The 18,084-nt window shown below is 44.0% G+C and overlaps 1 protein-coding gene across 1 annotated transcript in view; it reads right to left on the bottom strand.

Moving 5' to 3' along the window:
- Window positions 1–1,897: 1,897 nt before the first annotated feature.
- The window catches only part of LOC147445725 (keratinocyte-associated-like protein), a 36,777-nt gene continuing 20,590 nt past the window's right edge, over window positions 1,898–18,084 (bottom strand). The window contains exons 2-5 of the mRNA XM_086525164.1: window positions 4,152–4,318; window positions 3,047–3,098; window positions 2,902–2,968; window positions 1,898–2,097 (exon numbers count right to left, since the gene is read on the bottom strand). Of these exons, the coding sequence (XP_086381290.1) occupies window positions 2,007–2,097; window positions 2,902–2,968; window positions 3,047–3,098; window positions 4,152–4,318 (377 nt within the window). The 3' untranslated portion in view covers window positions 1,898–2,006. The remainder of the gene's footprint in view (window positions 2,098–2,901; window positions 2,969–3,046; window positions 3,099–4,151; window positions 4,319–18,084) is intronic.

Here is an 18,084-nt window from a genome sequence, read left to right as displayed (position 1 = left end):
TGTGTGTGTGTGTGTGAGAGAGAGAGAGAGAGAGAGAGAGAGAGAGAGAGAGAGAAGGAGAAATTTAACATCGTAGGAAACTATCCCAAGAGACCTTAAAGATCTATTAAAATGCCTTTATTATGCTAATGTCTATGTGAGTTGATGATATGTAAGGAAATTAGTGAATGGTTAGTGCAAAATCAAAAATAGTTCTATTTTGGTATTGAGTTAGCATTGACTAAGCCTATATTAGTAAAAAATGAGGTCTAGATGCCAGCTAGATGAGGACAAGACATTGTCAATTGTGTGGAGGCATGGTAGCATCTCACAAAGAACTTTGTGGATGAAGAATTTGGAAGAGGAAAATATATCGGTTTCATGTTTAGGTAACTTAACACTCCCAACAATAATCACACAACCTTTACATACTATCTTCCTACATACCTATGCACTCACTCTAGAAGCACTGTAGCATCTCACAAAGAATGACAGTGTTGTAGATGGGGAATTTGAGAGAGGAGGAAAATATAGCACTATCATGTTTGGGCAACTTTAACACTCCCAACAATAATCACACAAGCTATACATACTCTTGCTACTGACCTTTGCACAAACTCTCTCGAAGCACACACCCGTGAATTAGGGTAGATGCTTGTTTTGAGAAAGAGCTTAAGGAATGAATACAATTGTGTCATGTATAGGCAGCACTGCTACTACCAACCATAATTACACAACTCGTATGTAGTCTCTTGTTACCTACCTACACACACACTACAAGCGAGCATTAAAAAAATGCGACAAATTAACATGCATAGACCTGCAAATCTATGTAAAAGAGTACTCACACAACACAAACGATTTTAGTAGAAAAAAAGCATAAAGGAAAAAAGAAGATGGTACACTCCATGACCAAAGCTTTGAGAGTTCGTAACTCTCAAAATGTGAGCTCCAAGAGTTGCTAATTCCAAATAAGCAAGTTGATACTTCACAACTTAACTTTAAACTAACAATTTCAACTGGGCAATAATGTAGACAGACACCTAAAACCAATTGGGCTAAATTGACTTTAAATTATCAAAATGGAACTCTCCATGAGCCAAATATACTTAACACGATGGCACGTTGCAAGTTTTACATGAGGTGCATTTCTTGAGAAGCATTTTGATGTCTACCTTTGAAATATTTTTCATCCAACCCTACCTCTATTCCCTCATTGTGCGAGAGCTAACCATCACTCTGGACTAGAGGCTTTATGAAATAAATAGACGAATTGAAATGAGAACAGCTTTAAGGTTGTTTCTTCACCTCTTGTGAAAAGTAGCTGAAAGTTGAAAGTGCTCAGCCAAGTTGAAAGCTCATCCTAACAATCATTATAGTCTGTCAACCTTACAAAGTTCTTTAAAATACAATTGAAACCAGCTAAACGATGTTAATCAATACAAGCAAACATAGGCATGAGTTGATACTCTTAATCACAAGATATAGATCAAACCCAATGAGCATGATGAAGTGCCGTTGTCCAATGCACAATGTAGCACATGTTGAAAGGAGTTTCCAGCAATCTATGAGTTAATAACCACAAAAAATCCTTAACTTCCAACAATCGAGTAATCCAAATTTTTTAGGATCTGCAAGAGACATCTAAGCAAACCATTGCCCGCTCACTCATACAGCAACTCTTTTTGCACCAAGGGATTCATTGATCCCATCCTGACACCTCTCCCTCTCCGGAAGATTTGATTCATCCCTTGCCAGTATACTCAGCCTGATACTAGAAGATGTTTGTGCATGATAGAAAAATGGTAAATTTCCCCAGGACTCGCTTATCAGCAAAGCCCACAAGCATGATTCTTAGCCAGATTACCTACTACGACACTTCTCTGAAAAAGACTCTTATCGAGAGCCCTTCAGCATCCAGACAAAATTACCTTAAAGCTTTCAAGTCTCTATATGAAGCTCACCAAAAGAGCTTTCAAGCTTCTGTAGAAAATTAGCTTGGGAAGCACCAACCTGGAATGATAGCCTCATGATGCCTTCTTTTTCACTTCTGCCTTTTGATGCACTGTAGCAGATAGCTTGTTTACTTCATAAAGAATGCCTATTGAAAAGATGAAGCTGCAGAGACATAGAAGCATGCTGAATCAAAACCATGGAGCTTGAAAGCGAGAATTGTCATTGTTGACATGTATGTGCACAAATGAGTCTATAGACGCACACGCACACGCGCGCACACACATATACACATATTTAAGTAAGTGTGTGTGTGTGTGTGTGTGTGTGTGTGTGTGTGTGTGTGTGTGTGTGTGTGTGTGTGTGTGTGTGTGTGTGTGTGTGTGTGTGTGTGTGTGTGGGTGCGTGTGTGTGCGTGTGCGGGTGTGGGTGGGTGGGCGTGCGGGCGTGCGTGCGGGCGTGTGTGTGTGTGTGTGTGTGTGTGTGTGTGTGTGTGTGTGCACGCGTGTGTGTGCGTGTGCGTGTGTGGGTGTGGGTGGGTGTGGGTGGGTGTGTGTGTGTGTGGGTGGGTGCATGTGTGGGTGTGGGTGTGGGTGCGTGTGCGTGCGGGCGTGCGTGTGTGGGTGCGTGGGTGTGGGTGCGTGGGTGGGTGTGTGGGTGTGTGTGTGTGTGTGTGTGTGTGTGTGTGTCCGCGCACTTCCACATACAGACATACATATGATAAAAAACACATATAAACACTCAAACACATGTTTATGTACATACATACACATCTACCGATATATGTGTGCGCGCACACACATGTGAGTGTGCACACAGTGCATTCAAGGGAGATGCAAGTTTTAGTCTCTTGCTGGCTATCCACGACACAATATAGCCTGTGTCATCAGTCCCCAACTGTGGGTAAAGTAGGTGAAGACTATGCACAGGATAGATACAACAAAAAGACGCGATGCTACTGTCCATTACCAAGTTGTTACACACACTCTATGGACGGCACTCGCAGCAATTGTTGCGATGATTCCCGAAAGTAGCACTGCAGGAAATGCCCACTATTAGTGGATTCTAATGCAAACACCTCATGATAGCAAAAATGCAGAGAAAAAAGACTTACCGGCTCCCCAACCAGTTCTGTTATTCAGAGTCTCCTGCCAGTTACCGATGAACTGCAAAGGACATTAAGCAAATAAATCAGAGGTTACCTATGAGCAGCAAAGGAAATTAAGCAAATACATTAGAGGCCCTAATGGCTCTACTATTAAAATAATCATTTGCAGGATGGATACTAGTAGAAGGTAGATTTAATACAAAATGAAACGTAAGTAGTGCTCTTTATATAGATCATTTTGAGCTTTCATATCCATTTCCACATCATTAGCTTTACCCTTCAATTTCTATGCTTTATTTCCCCCATCCCTCCTTTCTTTTGAACGATTTTCTTTTTTGAAATGGGTACATCCTAATTGTGACAGTCTTCTTTTGTGTAGAGGGCTTTAACACCTTCTGACAAAAAACAAACTGCAAATGCCAACAAGAAACCTCACTGACTTGATAGAAGCACTGTTGCTGTTTACAATTTACAGCTGAAGGGGAATGGCTTTCAAATGACCAACACAAAGAACCTCGCTGCTAAAACAAAATGGCCCAGCCAATCAGTATAGAGTGGTCTGCACAATGGAATAAAGAATGGCAGTGTAGCACTCTTAGTTGCTGAGCAACTCAAACAGAAACCAGTGTGCAAAAGCACATCAAATTACACTCACATGCATTAGCACCCACATGTACACGCACGTGCACATTTATAACAGTCCATGTGCACTGTGGTCACAGGTATGCACCCTTACACACATATGCACTGTTCTCATATTTTTATGTAGATACACTCCCGTACAAAAGTAGGTTATCTGCACACATAAAGAGCTAATGTTCATAACCAGCTCCATTTGCTGAACCTGCTTAAGGGCAACATTACCTTTACTAACAAGAGATGACTTGCATGAGAAACTAGCATAATTTGTGAAAAAACATTCTAAACACCAGAAAAAATGCTGACAACCAAGCTTAAGTCGGGCATTGACCATTTTGATAAAATCAACCACTTCAGAATGCAAGGCATCAAAAGAGTGTAGTTAGAAAGATACCCAGTATATATAGCCAGAGGTGAGCTTTTATACATATTGATTCGTGCTTAAAAATCTGTGTCTTATAACAGTAAATACCGTCAAAGCTAGAAGAAAGAGGAGAGAGCTGATGAAGCCTCCCAATATGGTATAAACTTCTGAAGATGCCAGCTTCTCTTTATACATTTGCTGAAGTGAAAGTGTAATGATGAACAGAAGAAAAGAGTACAACATTGAATTTCCTGCACTTGTCTTTTGACTCCTTCCTGCAGATACAGACCAGTTGCATCAAAGTCCTAATAAGAAAACAATTAATAAGGACCACTTATCCAGTTGGCAAGCAGACATAAAACTAATCACTTAGGTCAATCTCGTTGAAAATCAGAGTCAAGTTTCATTATCCACATGGGCTACCAGGGGAAGGATACCGGGGGCCTTTCGTTCAAACCATCAACCTTTGCCACAGCTTCACTAAATACAACTGAAACCACTGGAGTTATGTAAAACTGCATTTTTCTCCTTACTTTGGATGGGTGTCAAATGTCGTCACTTTCTCTCCCAAAAATATAAACAGTTCAGAGACGCATCAGATACATGTCTATCTATTTTATAGTGAAGTTTCAGTGTGCTTAAAGATCCTTTGACCTATCTTTGGGATGGAATAGTAAAATTTTGTGCGCTTGGACACATTAGACCTTAAAGATGACTACGGATTGGAAACTTCTAAACCACTAGATTTTTCTCTAAATTTTATTCAACTTGTTACAATGCGTTGGGCGTGTTTCCCTGAAGCGATTTTTCATTTTGAAACTCTCACAAAGTTTGATGATTATTTTACGAACGTCTCCAAATGCCACTAAAGTAAGGTTTCTAGAGGCAATGGCGTTTATTGAGCAGATAGGTATCATCTACCCTAGTGATTCCTTTTCGAATCAACTCTTAATCACTCACATGCTTGCTGGAAATGAAGTTCATTGAGAAACTGTGGCAAGCTTCTTAACACTAGTCTTGTCAGAGAGTGAGCCCCTAATGTATAGCCAGCTCTGTGGCGGCTGGACCACATTACTTGTAAATAACCATTGGTCAGTTGAAGACTCTGGATCGAAATATAGTAATATGACAGAAGGAGTCCGCTACAAAATTTTAGACAAATGAACCAACGCTTTTTGCATTATTTTTGGTCATATCGTGGAAGAACTACAAATCAAGAACTTGAAGAGGACGCTCCAAGAAGTTGGCAAGAAATTGGATTCCACCTGTAGGCTGTGAAACACGAGAGGCGGTGGAGGAGGTGGCAGCAAAATCAGCTGTTGCAACCACCTCACGGAAAACTCCACATGTCACAAAGTGATGACATGGCATGACCTAAAGGACAGACTCCGGATAGAAAGAGGTCAAAGCCCACCAACTTAAGGGGTTGTACCAATTTATGGGGTCCTGTCCGATGGGGCCCAAAGGGACAAAGGCTATAAAGACAAACATACAAGGCTGATGATGTGGCAGCTGTACGGACCTTTGCGATTTGCGCTGCTGACATGGCTGTCATACAGATTTTCGCGATTCACACTACTGACATGGCACCTATACGGAAATTCCGCGATTTGCGATGGCTAGCTTTTGGGACCCAAATGCTTTTAGACTTGAAGCTTTTCATGTACACTGCTTTTGGAAGGCCCAAGGCCTATAAATAAAGTGCCAAGGCCTCAGTCTCCGGCAAATAAGCTTGGGAGCACTGCTAAGACGAGGACCCTTGGACATTGTACTTTGTGAAGCATTAATAATAAAAAAATAACGAAAGGGACGCTAGTCTTTTGGGCCAATCTCTCTAGGCGCGAGACTACGTCATGCCGTGTCGTCTCTCTCAATTTTGTTCAGTACTTCCAAATTTCTCGCGTGTGTTGTGGTGGATTCTCGACTTGGAGTGACCAAGTTTGTTACAATGGTATCAGAGCTTGGTCGATTCTTCTTCTACAAAGGATCCGATCCCTTTACTCACACCACGCAGGGATTCAATCGATGAATCCCGCCACGAGGAAACTGTGGCACTGGACCATTTTGGCCGAGGCGAGAACAATGAAGATTCCAATGGACATCATCCGTCTTCTAAAGATTCAACGTAGTACGCGCCATCTCCTCCTACCGAGTACGAAAGGATGGAGATGCAGCACCAACAGAGCAGGTTGACGCTTGTGCCCAGCAGATGCTTCGGTACTCCAAAGATCCACAGTATGCGAAATTTTTAGCCTAGTACCCGCTTGACGAGATGCATTCCAGATGGGTTCCGTCATCAAATCACCTCTAAAGTTGGCATTGAAGAAGTCAACTACGCCTAGGTCTCCTACACAAGGTGTATTCAAAGGATGAGTTTGAAGAACCAATAGAGCAACAATTCAACACTCATAAAAACCAAGAAGTTGCCTAGAAGGCAGAGTCAAGCAGCATACCATCCATGCTACTTGGGTCGGAAATCTACTTTTGAAAATGCCAAGAAGGTAAAGAAACGAGTTTGATTTGAGAATGAATTCACTTCGTCCTCTTCTTCTTCTGATAGCTCTGATAGTTCTTCAACCTCCGAGTCTAGTGACGAGGGAAGAAAGGGAAAGAGGAGGAGAAAGATCCAGAGACACAACAGAGGCAAGAAGAAGGCAAAGACAAATCGATCCCATAGAAGATCCAGAAAGTACTTTGACGGTTCAAACGAGGATTCCTCCTCCTTAGACAATTCAGAGTTTCATGAGCCGATGTTTGCTACGGGTCTCTTCTTTCAAGAAAATTACGTTCAAGCAGCAGATAGAGCGATTATATTGTGGTCTATCTAAAGAGATAAGAGACTATTGTCTATTGCAGAAGTTCGAGTCCATGCAACAATTGATGGGACATGCAACGCAAGGGTTTGCAATGCATGGGGGCACTCTTACGTATCCCACAAATAGAATAGTCACAACTCGAACCAGACAAGATACGAACAACAGTAACAAGAGGAAGGGAAAACAACATAAAAAGAGACTTTCAGGCCCCTCGATTGTCGGCAGAGCAACAGGCCGAATACTTCAAGGACGGTAAATGTTAAGGTTGTGGTGAACATGGGCATGTTTTAGCCAGGTGCCCTAACAAGGCACCAAAAGAACAGCCAGAGGACAAGCTTGAGAGTTCTAGAGCAGCAAAGGAGCAAGCAAAGAAGGGAAAGACAAAAGCTAGACTAGCAGCAGATTTTGTGGGGATTGACCTAAGCAAATGGATGAAAGGACAGAGCTCTACAGAGCATAGGGCAAAGTACGAGATCAAGAAGCCCTTATCTTCTTTGACGGAGGAGCCACGGTCAACTTCACTTCGAGTGAATTGGCGGCTCGACTTGGAATTACACCCGAGGAAATGGAACCACCGACTGAGGCAGCTCTGGCATCATCTAGATGGGATGTTGCCATTACACCTGTCATAGGCAAGCTTCGGTTGCATTGTCAGGGGTATTTGGGGCACAAGGGCGTCTATATCATGCCTTTAGAGGGGTGTGATGTCCTTTTAAAAATCCCTTGGTTCCACAAGAACAATGTGGTGGTCGATTACAAGGCAAGAAAAGCTACTTTGAAGAATGAAAAGGGTAGAGAGACAGTACTTGATGTAGAATTGAAGGACGGGTCAGTCCCAATTGTATCTGCTTCGGCCATTTCCAGATTAATGAAATCCAATCTGTTTGTTTACTCGGTCTTCTTAAATGAGATAGATGATAGGAAAATGTCAAATTTGTCAGACCTTGAGAAGGAACGATTGGAATTTTTGCAAGCTCAAGCTCACTGTTTCTCAATCGCTTACCAAGAGAGTTACCTCCTCAACGTCTTGACATCACAAGATTGATTTGATTCCAGATAGTACGCCACCGAACCGGCCACCTTACAGAGTAAGCAGAGTCCAAAATGAAGAGATTATGAACCAAGTGAAGGAATTATTAAACAAAGGATTTTTTGTTTGCCTGTGCTTTTAGTTTTAAAGAAAGATGGATCTTGGAGAATGTGCATTGGCCACTCCGTGTCGCGTGCGTCTCTCTCTCAGTTCAAACTTCAATTGTTGTTGAAGTGCTAAAAGTCTGTTCAGTCTGTTCTTTTCTATTGGCACGTGTTGCCCGTCTGATGACAATGATATCAGAGCATCAGGCGTCTGCTTTTCTGAAAGTACCGGTCTGTCACGTGACACATCCAACCCTATGTGTTCGTTGTTGCTAATTGGACTATTTTCTTATTTTTAATGATTTTTTTTTTTTTAGGATATTTTATTATGTGCACTAAGAACTGTTAAAAGATTGTAGCCACAGGAACTGCCATCAGGAACAGACAACTCTGATGTGTCATTTGATGGGTGACGGTAAACATCGCGAAGTAGTTTCCGTACGTTCATTGGAAAGGGCCGGGTTACGAGTGCCCCTGATGCGTCACATGATGGGTGACGGGTGCATCAGTAAGGGGGCATCCCGTAGGCTAAGGAGGGAATCCGAACTAAGTAAGAAAATACGCGTAAGAACGCAAGCACAAGAATAAAGATGGGTTCAATGAAGCTTTTTACGAAAAGCAGGAACAATCGCGGGAAGGCAGACGCTTTCCCGCGAGGAATCTATGTTTGCATTGCATTCGTGCATGTGGTTGCATCCAGGGACGCCTGGAAGTGTTGTGAAATGCATTGGTTTTAACTTATAAGGTTTTATTGAGTTTTTGGGCAGGTTCAGACCAATTTTAAAATATGCCGGCCGCCCACTTAATAAGTAGGCAGCCACTTAGAAGTTAAAGCAACAAAACCACCCAGCGAATTCTCTCTCCCTATTTCGGGTAGAAGAGCGGAAAAAAAAAAAAAACGATCGCGATCTCTACGCTAGCAGCTATTCGTGCCGTGGCCAGGGAGCTATAAAAGCACCACATGCCCTCACTCAAAGGGGGTACCAACGTCAGCAAGAGAAGACTCTGCCGCCGCAAGAGATCGCGAGACTACGAAGCACGGATTCGCCATACGAATTGTTGTCGCGTGTTTGTGTGGTTTGTTTTGCAGGAATCTCCCATCTTACGAGAAGGCCCTTCACGGGAAGTACGGCTTCACGCCTAAGTCCCTTACGGGAAAGTACGGCTTCGCGCCTAAGTCCCTTAAGGGAAAGTACGGCTTCGCGCCTAAGTCCCTTACGGGAAGGAACGGCCTTGTGCCCAAGCCCTTTACGGGGAAGCACGACCTTCGGGTCTAAGATTACAGAACGGAGGGGTTTCCTCGGGTTCTCGTGCTTGTATAAGAATTCTTCTTGAATAAAAGAATACTCTTAAGGGGGGGGGACCAGCCCATCTTCTGGTCCCCAATACTGTGTCGATCTTCTCCCTTCTCATGTTTTCAAAGAATTATAATTTTCAGATTTTCTAAGTGCTCGTGTACGCTCCCGTCTTGTGACAGTGGTATCAGAGCTCGGACTCCTCTCTTTCTCTGCAAAGAAGGACGATTCCGGGAAGAACGGGAAGAACCATGTCGAGCCAAGGGAGAAGCGTTGAAGAGGAACTTCAACAAGTGCAAGCTCAGCTTGCAGAGTTGCAACAAATTTTACTGTTGCCAGACGTCCAAAAGCTTTTGGGCGGAATGAAGAAAACGAATGGAACTGATGCAATCAAGCATCCAGACAACACTGTTGGCTTGAGACCACAGGAGGCAAGAGAAGAAGAACGTGCCAAGGTGCACAAAGGATCTTCGGATCGTAATGAACGGCCTACTCCAAGGAAAGGCCAAGAAAAAGCGCTCTCTTTGCTAGACGAGAGCAAGGACATCTCTATCTAATCTCCATCTTACTCTCCTGATTATACTTCTACTTCTCGATCATCTCGTCAGAAGGAGGAAGCCGCTATTACTACTACTCTTCATCAACCTAAAGATAAGCCTCGATTCAAGAAGCATGGTCGCAAGTCTCAACATCGCATGAGAGTCTTCAAATCGGGCGACAAAGACATCAAGTTCGAAACCTACAATGGACGGAGAGACATCTCCAAAGCACTGTCCTTCATCAGACAGTTTGAAGTCGCCTTTACCAATGGGCACTTCACAGAAAGATCCAAATTACGCCATGTGGGGATGCACCTCAAGGAAACGGCAAGTAATTGGTGGTTAGCCAAGATTCTGGAAGGTTCTCAGGCCAGAACTTGGGAGAGCTTCAAATCTGAATTTTATGAACAATTTCTTCCGCCTGACTTCGAGTAGGACATACGGAAGGAATGGGACTGGCTTGCAGAGAAGGAACATGAAAGAGTAACGACCTATGTGGACAAGTATTGGTCGGTTCTTCTGAAGGTCACTCCCTTCATGAAGATTGCCGACAAGGAAAAGAAACGAAAGTTCGAAGCGGGTCTCCAACCGCAGCTTCGAAAGAGTATGAAAGTGTATCCGCATGATACTCTTCAGAGGATGATGGAGTCAGCAATCATTGCTGAGGATTTGCACTCAACTGGGACGCCCAGAAAGATGGAGCATAGCACTTACCGTGCAAGACAAAGAGGGGTCTACGATGACCAAGGGGGCCAAGGAAGAAAACGTCCTCCATCTAGAGACGATGATCATTCTAAGAAGCCAGAGGGCACTGGCAAGCGAACTAAGTATCTTTCTCCTACTCAACTTCAAACTTTCAGAGAGGAAGGAAGATGCTTCTACTGTGGCGAGAAAGGACATATGAAACCTGATTGCCCGCTAAAGCAGCAACGGCAAGAGCAAGCCTCTACGAGGCAAGAGAAAGCAAGGAAGGAACCCGCACTACCAAGCTTGAACTAAATTCCAGATGTTCAAGGAAACACAGAAATGGAGAAAGGAAAGCGTCTTCAATTTATTGAAAAGTACAAAGATTGTTTCACAGAAACACTTCCTGATGAACTCCCTCCGGTACGCCCGGAAGATCACCGCATAGATCTCATACCGGGTAGCTCGCCTCCCAATCAACCCCCTTATCGGGTAAGTCTTGCTCAGAAAGAGGAAATTTTGAAGCAAGTCAACGAGCTTCTAGAGAAAGGGTTAGTACAGCCAAGTGCTTCACCCTACTGCTCTCCAGTTCTACTGGTGCAGAAGAAAGATGGCACGTTTCGAATGTGCATAGACTATAGGTCTTTAAACAAGATCACAATCAAGAATCGCTTTCCGATCCCTCGGATTGATGATATACTTGATAAGTTGCAGGGTGCAAGTATCTTTAGTCGCATAGACTTAAAGAGTGGGTATCATCAGATACGGATCGCCCCTGAGGATGTCCATAAGACTACTTTCCGCACAACCTTTGGACTATATGAATTTTTCGTAATGCCTTTCGGCTTGACCAATGCTCAAGCGACATTCAATCGCATGATGGACCGCATTTTCAGCCCGTATCGAGCTTTTACGGGAGTATTCTTTGACGACATACTCATCTTCTCTAAATCAGAAGAGGACATCGGAAGCACTTGGACTTAGTGTTTCAAGAATTGTGAAAGCATGAGTTGCATGTGAATGCAAAGAAGAGCGAGTTCTTTCTCTCAGAGATACACTATCTCGGCCATATAGTTTCTCACAATCAAGTGAGTATGGATCCTGCCAAGATCCGAGTGGTAGAAGATTGGCCTATTCCCACTACAGTACATGATGTACGTAGCTTCCTGGGATTATGTTCGTATTATCGAAGGTTTGTCCGAGGATTTGCTCATGTAGCAAGACCCCTTCATGATTTGACAAAGAAGAAGATTCCTTTCAGATGGGGATCGAGACAACAAGGAGCTTTTGATCGGCTCAAGTACTTGCTAAGCCATGGGCCTATTTTGATAGTGCCTGACTTAAGAAAACCATTTGAGGTTCACTGCGATGCTTCAGGCGATTGCATCGGAGCAGTGTTAAACCAAGAAGGCCATGCAGTGGCCTACGAAAGCAAACGGCTTAAGGATGCAGAGTTGCATGCATCAATCTACGAAAAGGAACTCACGGCTCTGATTCACGCCTTATCCAACTGGAAGCACTATCTTCTAGGAGCGGATTTTGTGATCAAGACTGATCACCAGAGTTTGCGGTATTTTCTTACACAAAGGAAACTATCTGAGAAGCAGATGAGATGGGCAAACTTTTTGTCTATGTTTCACTTCCAGATCCTTCACACGGCTAGGAGTAAGAATGTGGTCGCAGACGCATTGTCTAGGCGGCCAAGGGTGAACGCTATCACTTCGGTGTATCGCCAAGAATTAGAAGCACTACCGGATTTGTATCCGAATGATCCAGACTTCTCCACCATTTGGGAAAAGCTACATCGTGGAGAGAATGAGTTTCCCTATTCCATTCGGGACGGTTATCTCTACCACCATCAGGCCATATGTGTGGCGGAACCATTAAGAAAGAAGATCATGGATGAAGCACACGCTTCGCCTTATGCGGGTCATCGGGGTATTCTCTCTACGACCTTAGCAATGGAAAGATATTTCTTTTGGCCTAGCCTTAAAGCAGACATTGATAAGTATGTCAGGGAATGCTTGGTTTGCCAAAAAGTGAAGTATGATCGGCATAAGACGCCTAGGTTGCTACAACCATTGCCTGTGCCTAATGAACCTTGGGAAAGTATTGCCATGGACTTCATCATGGACCTCCCTAGAACTCAGACTGGAAATGACGCGATCTGGACCATTGTGGACCGGTTTAGCAAGCAAGCACACTTTATACCAGTCAAGAAAACGATCAAAGCAGATCATATGGCTAGAGTCTTTCTAGCACAGATCTTTAAGCATCATGGAATGCCTAAGTCTATTGTGAGCGATCGAGATCCTCGCATGACAAGAAATTTTCGGCGTGCCTTGATGGATAATCTTGGTACAAAGCTGAATTTTTCATCTGCCTACCATCCTCAAACGGACGGGCAAAGTGAGATAGCCAATTCCACAGTATTGGATATGTTAAAAGCTTATGTGTCAAACCGGCAATCTGACTGGGAGAAATATTTGCCTCTTGTCAAGTATGCGTATAACAATACCATACACTCATCGACGGGGAAAGCACCTTTTGAGATTCTCTATGGTAAGCCTTTGCTTCCACCCATCCTTTTAACTAAGGATAAGATCTTTGCAGCAAATGAGTTTATCCGGGATTTGGACACCGCCTACGGGCAAGTTAGGAGAGCTATTCTACGCTCTCAGGAAAAGCATAAGAAAGCTCCAGACAAGCACAGAAGGAATCTAGACTTAACAATCGGACAGTTAGTCTTACTCAAGTTTGAGAAGGCAAGACTTAAGAAACAAGCGTCTCATAAAGGGAAGGTGGTAGAACTTTCTACCCGTTACTATGGGCCGTTTAAGATCACTGAGCGAGTGAATGATGTCACCTTCCGAATAGAGCTACCGCTTAATTGGAAGATCCATAATGCTTTCCATGTCAGTTTACTCCGGCCGTATGTGGGACCGCCTCCAAGCCAGCCTAGTGCTGAGGAACCTCCTAAGGTTGAGGAAACAGAAGAAATACTCCAACCAGAGCAGATAGTAAGTCATCAGGAGCGGCCTCTCAAATCCGAAAAGATAACACGGAAGTATTTGGTTAAGTTTAAGAACTACTCGAATCTAGATGCTCAGTGGATGACGAAGGAGGAATTAGCAGCTTATCCCGAGATACTCGGGGTATATGTCCAAGCACTGTAGTTGAGGTCAATTGTTTAGAAGCCAGAGGGATGTTGCTCATTGGACTATTTTCTTATTTTTAATGATTAATTTTTTTTTTAGGATATTTTATTATGTGCACTAAGAACTGTTAAAAGATTGTAGCTACAGGAACTGCCATCAGGAAAGGACAACTCTGATGTGTCATTTGATGGGTGACGGTAAACATCGCGAAGGAGTTTCCGTACGTTCGGTGGAAAGGGCCAGGTTACGAGTGCCCCTGATGCGTCACATGATGGGTGACGGGTGCATCAGTAAGGGGGCATCCCGTAGGCTAAGGAGGAAATCCGAACTGAGTAAGAAAATACGCGTAAGAAGTTAAGAACACAAGCACAAGAATAAAGATGGGTTCAATGAAGCTTTTTACGAAAAGCAGGAACAATCGCGGGAAGGCAGACGCTTTCCCGCGAGGAATCTATGTTTGCATTGCATTCGTGCATGTGGTTGCATCCATGGACGCCTGGGAAGTGTTGTGAAATACATTGGTTTTAACTTATAAGGTTTTATTGAGTTTTTTGGCAGGTTCAGACCAATTTTAAAATATGCCGGCCGCCCACTTAATAAGTGGGCAGCCACTTAGAAGATAAAGCAACAAAACCAGCCAGTGAATTCTCTCTCCATATTTCGGGTAGAACAGCGCAAAAAAAAAAAACGGTCGCGATCTCTACGCGAGCAGCTATTCGTGTCGTGGCAAGGGAGCTATAAAAGCACCACATGCCCTCACTCAAAGGGGGTACCAACGTCAGCAAGAGAAGACTCTGCCGCCGCAAGAGATCGCGAGACCACGAAGCACGGAAGTCGATTTTTCCCGCGCAAGAGCGACAGGTATCTATTGTGGATTCGCCATACAAATTGTTGTCACGTGTTTGTGTGGTTTGTTTTGCAGGAATCTCCCGTCTTACGGGAAGGCCCTTCACGGGAAGTACGGCTTCACACCTAAGTCCCTTACGGGAAAGTACGGCTTCGCACCTAAGTCCCTTACGGGAAGGAACGGCCTTGTGCCCAAGCCCTTTACGGGGAAGCACGACCTTCGGGTCTAAGATCACAGAACGGAGGGATTTCCTCGGGTTCTCATGCTTGTATAAGAATTCTCCCTGAATAAAAGAATAATCTTAACGGGGGGGGGGGGACCAACCCATCTTCTGGTCCCCAATACTGTGTCGATCTTCTCCCTTCTCTCATGTTTTCAAAGAATTATAATTTTCAGATTTTCTAAGTGCTCGTGTACGCTCCCGTCTTGTGACATTCGTGGACAAGCTACAACATGATCAGGGTTCAGTCAGTCCAGTCAGTCTAGATTAGAAGTGATCTGGCACTTTTTGTGAGTCTATTCGTAGACCGTGCATGCCCAGTCACTTAGTGTAGATGCATATCCTCTGGTTGCACACAGCATGATCATAAGCATTCCCATAAGAATCCATCAGAATCAATCATGGGAATTTTCCAGTGCATTTAGCCTATTTTCCCTATTTTTGACATTTTTCACTTTTTATTTTTAAGTGACTTCCCAACAAAAGTAGATAGGACAATTTTGCTAAGTTTGTATATAAGCAAACTAGAGCTAGCACTATTTGGCAGAAGAGGCAGCAGGAGCTCCACGCTCAACAGGCACCTTCTCACCAGAACCCCCCCAGGAGACCTAGCGTTTTTGGTTTGCAGATCAGCTTCCCTAGCATTTTTTGGACCAGCTTCCCTAGCTTTTTTGGATCCCAGCACATGCAGAATTTCAGCGATTTTCAGCAATAGAAGAGTAGCAGATTCAGCCCATAAAGAGGTAGCAGATTCAGCCCGGATAGACCATCAGTTTTCAGCCCTAAACCTGCAGATTTTCAGTGTCAAAGACCCACCGAAAACAGCCCCCAAATCAGCGTTTTTGGCTCAGTCGCAGATTTCAGCCCATAGCGTTTTTGGACAGCAGTAGAAAGATTGCATATTTCAGCCCTTAGGTCGACTTCGTCATCGTCGACATAGCCTAGACTTGCATCAGTCTCCTGCATACCATTTGTACCAGATTGTGCAATCATAAGTAGATCACTCTTGCCGACGAGAGTGGGGCCTTCGGAGGAGGGTTTTTACGTCTCTGGTGTCGTATCTCTCTTCTCTCTCTATCTCTCCGTCTCATACACTTGCACGCACACTGTCCATTCACTTTGTTTGTGATCATAGCACTCTCTCATTAAGAACGGAAGGCTCTACCTTCCATAAGAACAAAAGGAACCTTGAGCACAATTCGGAGCACTCATCTTGAGCAAAGCGCAAACATTCATTCCGCTGCACCTTACACGGTCCTACAAAAAGAGCAGACGGAGCAAACCGACACTTCCAAAGGCTATTGGAATTTTATTAGAAGAATCTTCGTGCTCTGACCCCGGACTTATTAGTGACTCCCATTCTTACTTCATCGCGCATCGCGCGCTCCCGTCTTCACCGCTCATGTCTTACAGGTCATAAGCCAAAAAGGTCACTTGCAAGATGGATCCAAGATTTGTTTCGAGTCACGGTTTTTCTCAAAATCAGTGCCAAGTAGATGTTGATGTCTACAGCTACCAAGCCGCACACTCTAAGGACTTGGCAAGCTTTCAAGAAAAATTTTGCCCGAAGTTACATGGTTTCTGACATCTTCGTTCGGAGTGCAACTTCTAGCAGAGTGGGGTACCCTGAAATGCTTGCCATGGAAACCCTTGCAAATTATACCTTGAAATTTCTCGACATCTCTCAATAGATGTCCTTCTCGAGCTGATAACCTTGGAGGTCTGGTGTAATTGCTATGTCTTCGGACTACCATCACCGCCAGAAGAACATTGTTTGTCCAAGAGCTGATGGACCATGCTGTGTTCGGCTACGACCTTATAGAAGGAACCTAACCCTAATTTTCGGTGCAGGTTTCAGGATGGAAAGTCAATCGACTTTTCGAGCTCGACTGATGTCAAGATTGCTTTTTAAGTTTGAAATCTGTTTGAGAACTTGTTTGGTGATCCTGCTTGAAATTTGTTTGAAATGGATGGTATCTGTTTTGAACTTGTCTTGGTGTCTATTTGAAATGTTTGACTTTGGTTTTAATCCTGGTTTCATTGATTGGTGATTTTACTCCCGAGTGGAGGAGTGAGAAATATTGTTTTGGTATTGTTTGAACCTCGAAACGACACAGGCCGATGCCTCAGGAGAGTTTCGTCGTATGTTTGAAAACCGCAGGCCGATGTCTGGGGAGCGTTCCGTTGTATGCTAGAAAACCTTTGAACGACACAGGCCGATGCCTAGGGAGCATCTGGTTGTATACTTGAACCTCCAAGCGACACAGACTGCAGTCTCGGGAACGTTTGGTTGTACAGTCTTCTGAGCTCATGGCCCGGACCTTTTTAGGTTATTTGTCGGGGGAATGACGAGGAAGTCGTTGAGTAGCTTCATACCACAGACCGTTCGTCTCGGGAGAGTGCTCAACAGTAGCTTCATACCATAGACCGTTCGTCTCGGGGGAGTGCTGTTCGTTGTGTCTTGTAACATGCATATGTGAGCATCTGTGTTGCATTGTGATGTGCCAACTACTGCATATTCCTAATTGGATGAGATTGCCTGGGTATGTAACTTTAGTGCATGAAGACACGCATTGAAGATCAATGCGGTCTGGGTGTGATGATGGCTAATTTTACTGCGCCGGAATATCAAGAGTTCCGATCTGGACGAAAGGAGAAGCCAGCTCCTTGATCAAAAGAGCCGAAAGGAGAAGACAACTCCTTAACAAAAAACAAGCAAATTGATTGTCCCTCGAAATGACCCTCGGAATTTTTTGAACTAACTTGAGTTGTTTTGCAGATATGTTGTAATCGCGGACGATTACTTTCTTTCAAGAAGGGAGTGTCACAAATTGGTGACATGTCAAGCCACTAAAGAACGGAGCCACTGTGCTGATCACCGGCCGAGGAGCCTAAACCCTAAGAAGAACAAGTAACAGAAGAAGAAGAAGTCCTACCAACTTATGGGACCCCGTCCGATGGGCCCAAGTGACATAAAGGCATATAAATAAAGCAAGGACCACACACACAAAACCCGGATTTTCTGTTGACTGCTGACGTGACAGAACTGTAAGGATTTCCGCGTTTCACACTGACTATGCTGACGTGGCAGCTTGTATGGGTTTCTGCGATTTGCGATGCTGACGTGGCAGTTGTACGGATTTCCGTTATTTACGCCGGCAGCTTTTGGGCATTGCTATTGGACCAGATGCTTTTGAGTTTGAAGGCTTTTCATGTAAACTGCTTTTGGGGCCTAGGGCCTTTAAATATGAGGCCATGGGCTCATTCTCGAGCATGCTTCTTGGAGAAGGTGCAGAGTCTGGAGTACCGGCTTGTACTCTGTTGATGCAATATAAAGAAATACTGAAA

This window comes from Adiantum capillus-veneris, chromosome 12 (assembly GCF_014529385.1).
Source record: "Adiantum capillus-veneris isolate H3 chromosome 12, ASM1452938v2, whole genome shotgun sequence".
Taxonomy (NCBI): domain Eukaryota; kingdom Viridiplantae; phylum Streptophyta; class Polypodiopsida; order Polypodiales; family Pteridaceae; genus Adiantum; species Adiantum capillus-veneris.
This window is presented reverse-complemented; position numbering and strand designations above follow the sequence as displayed.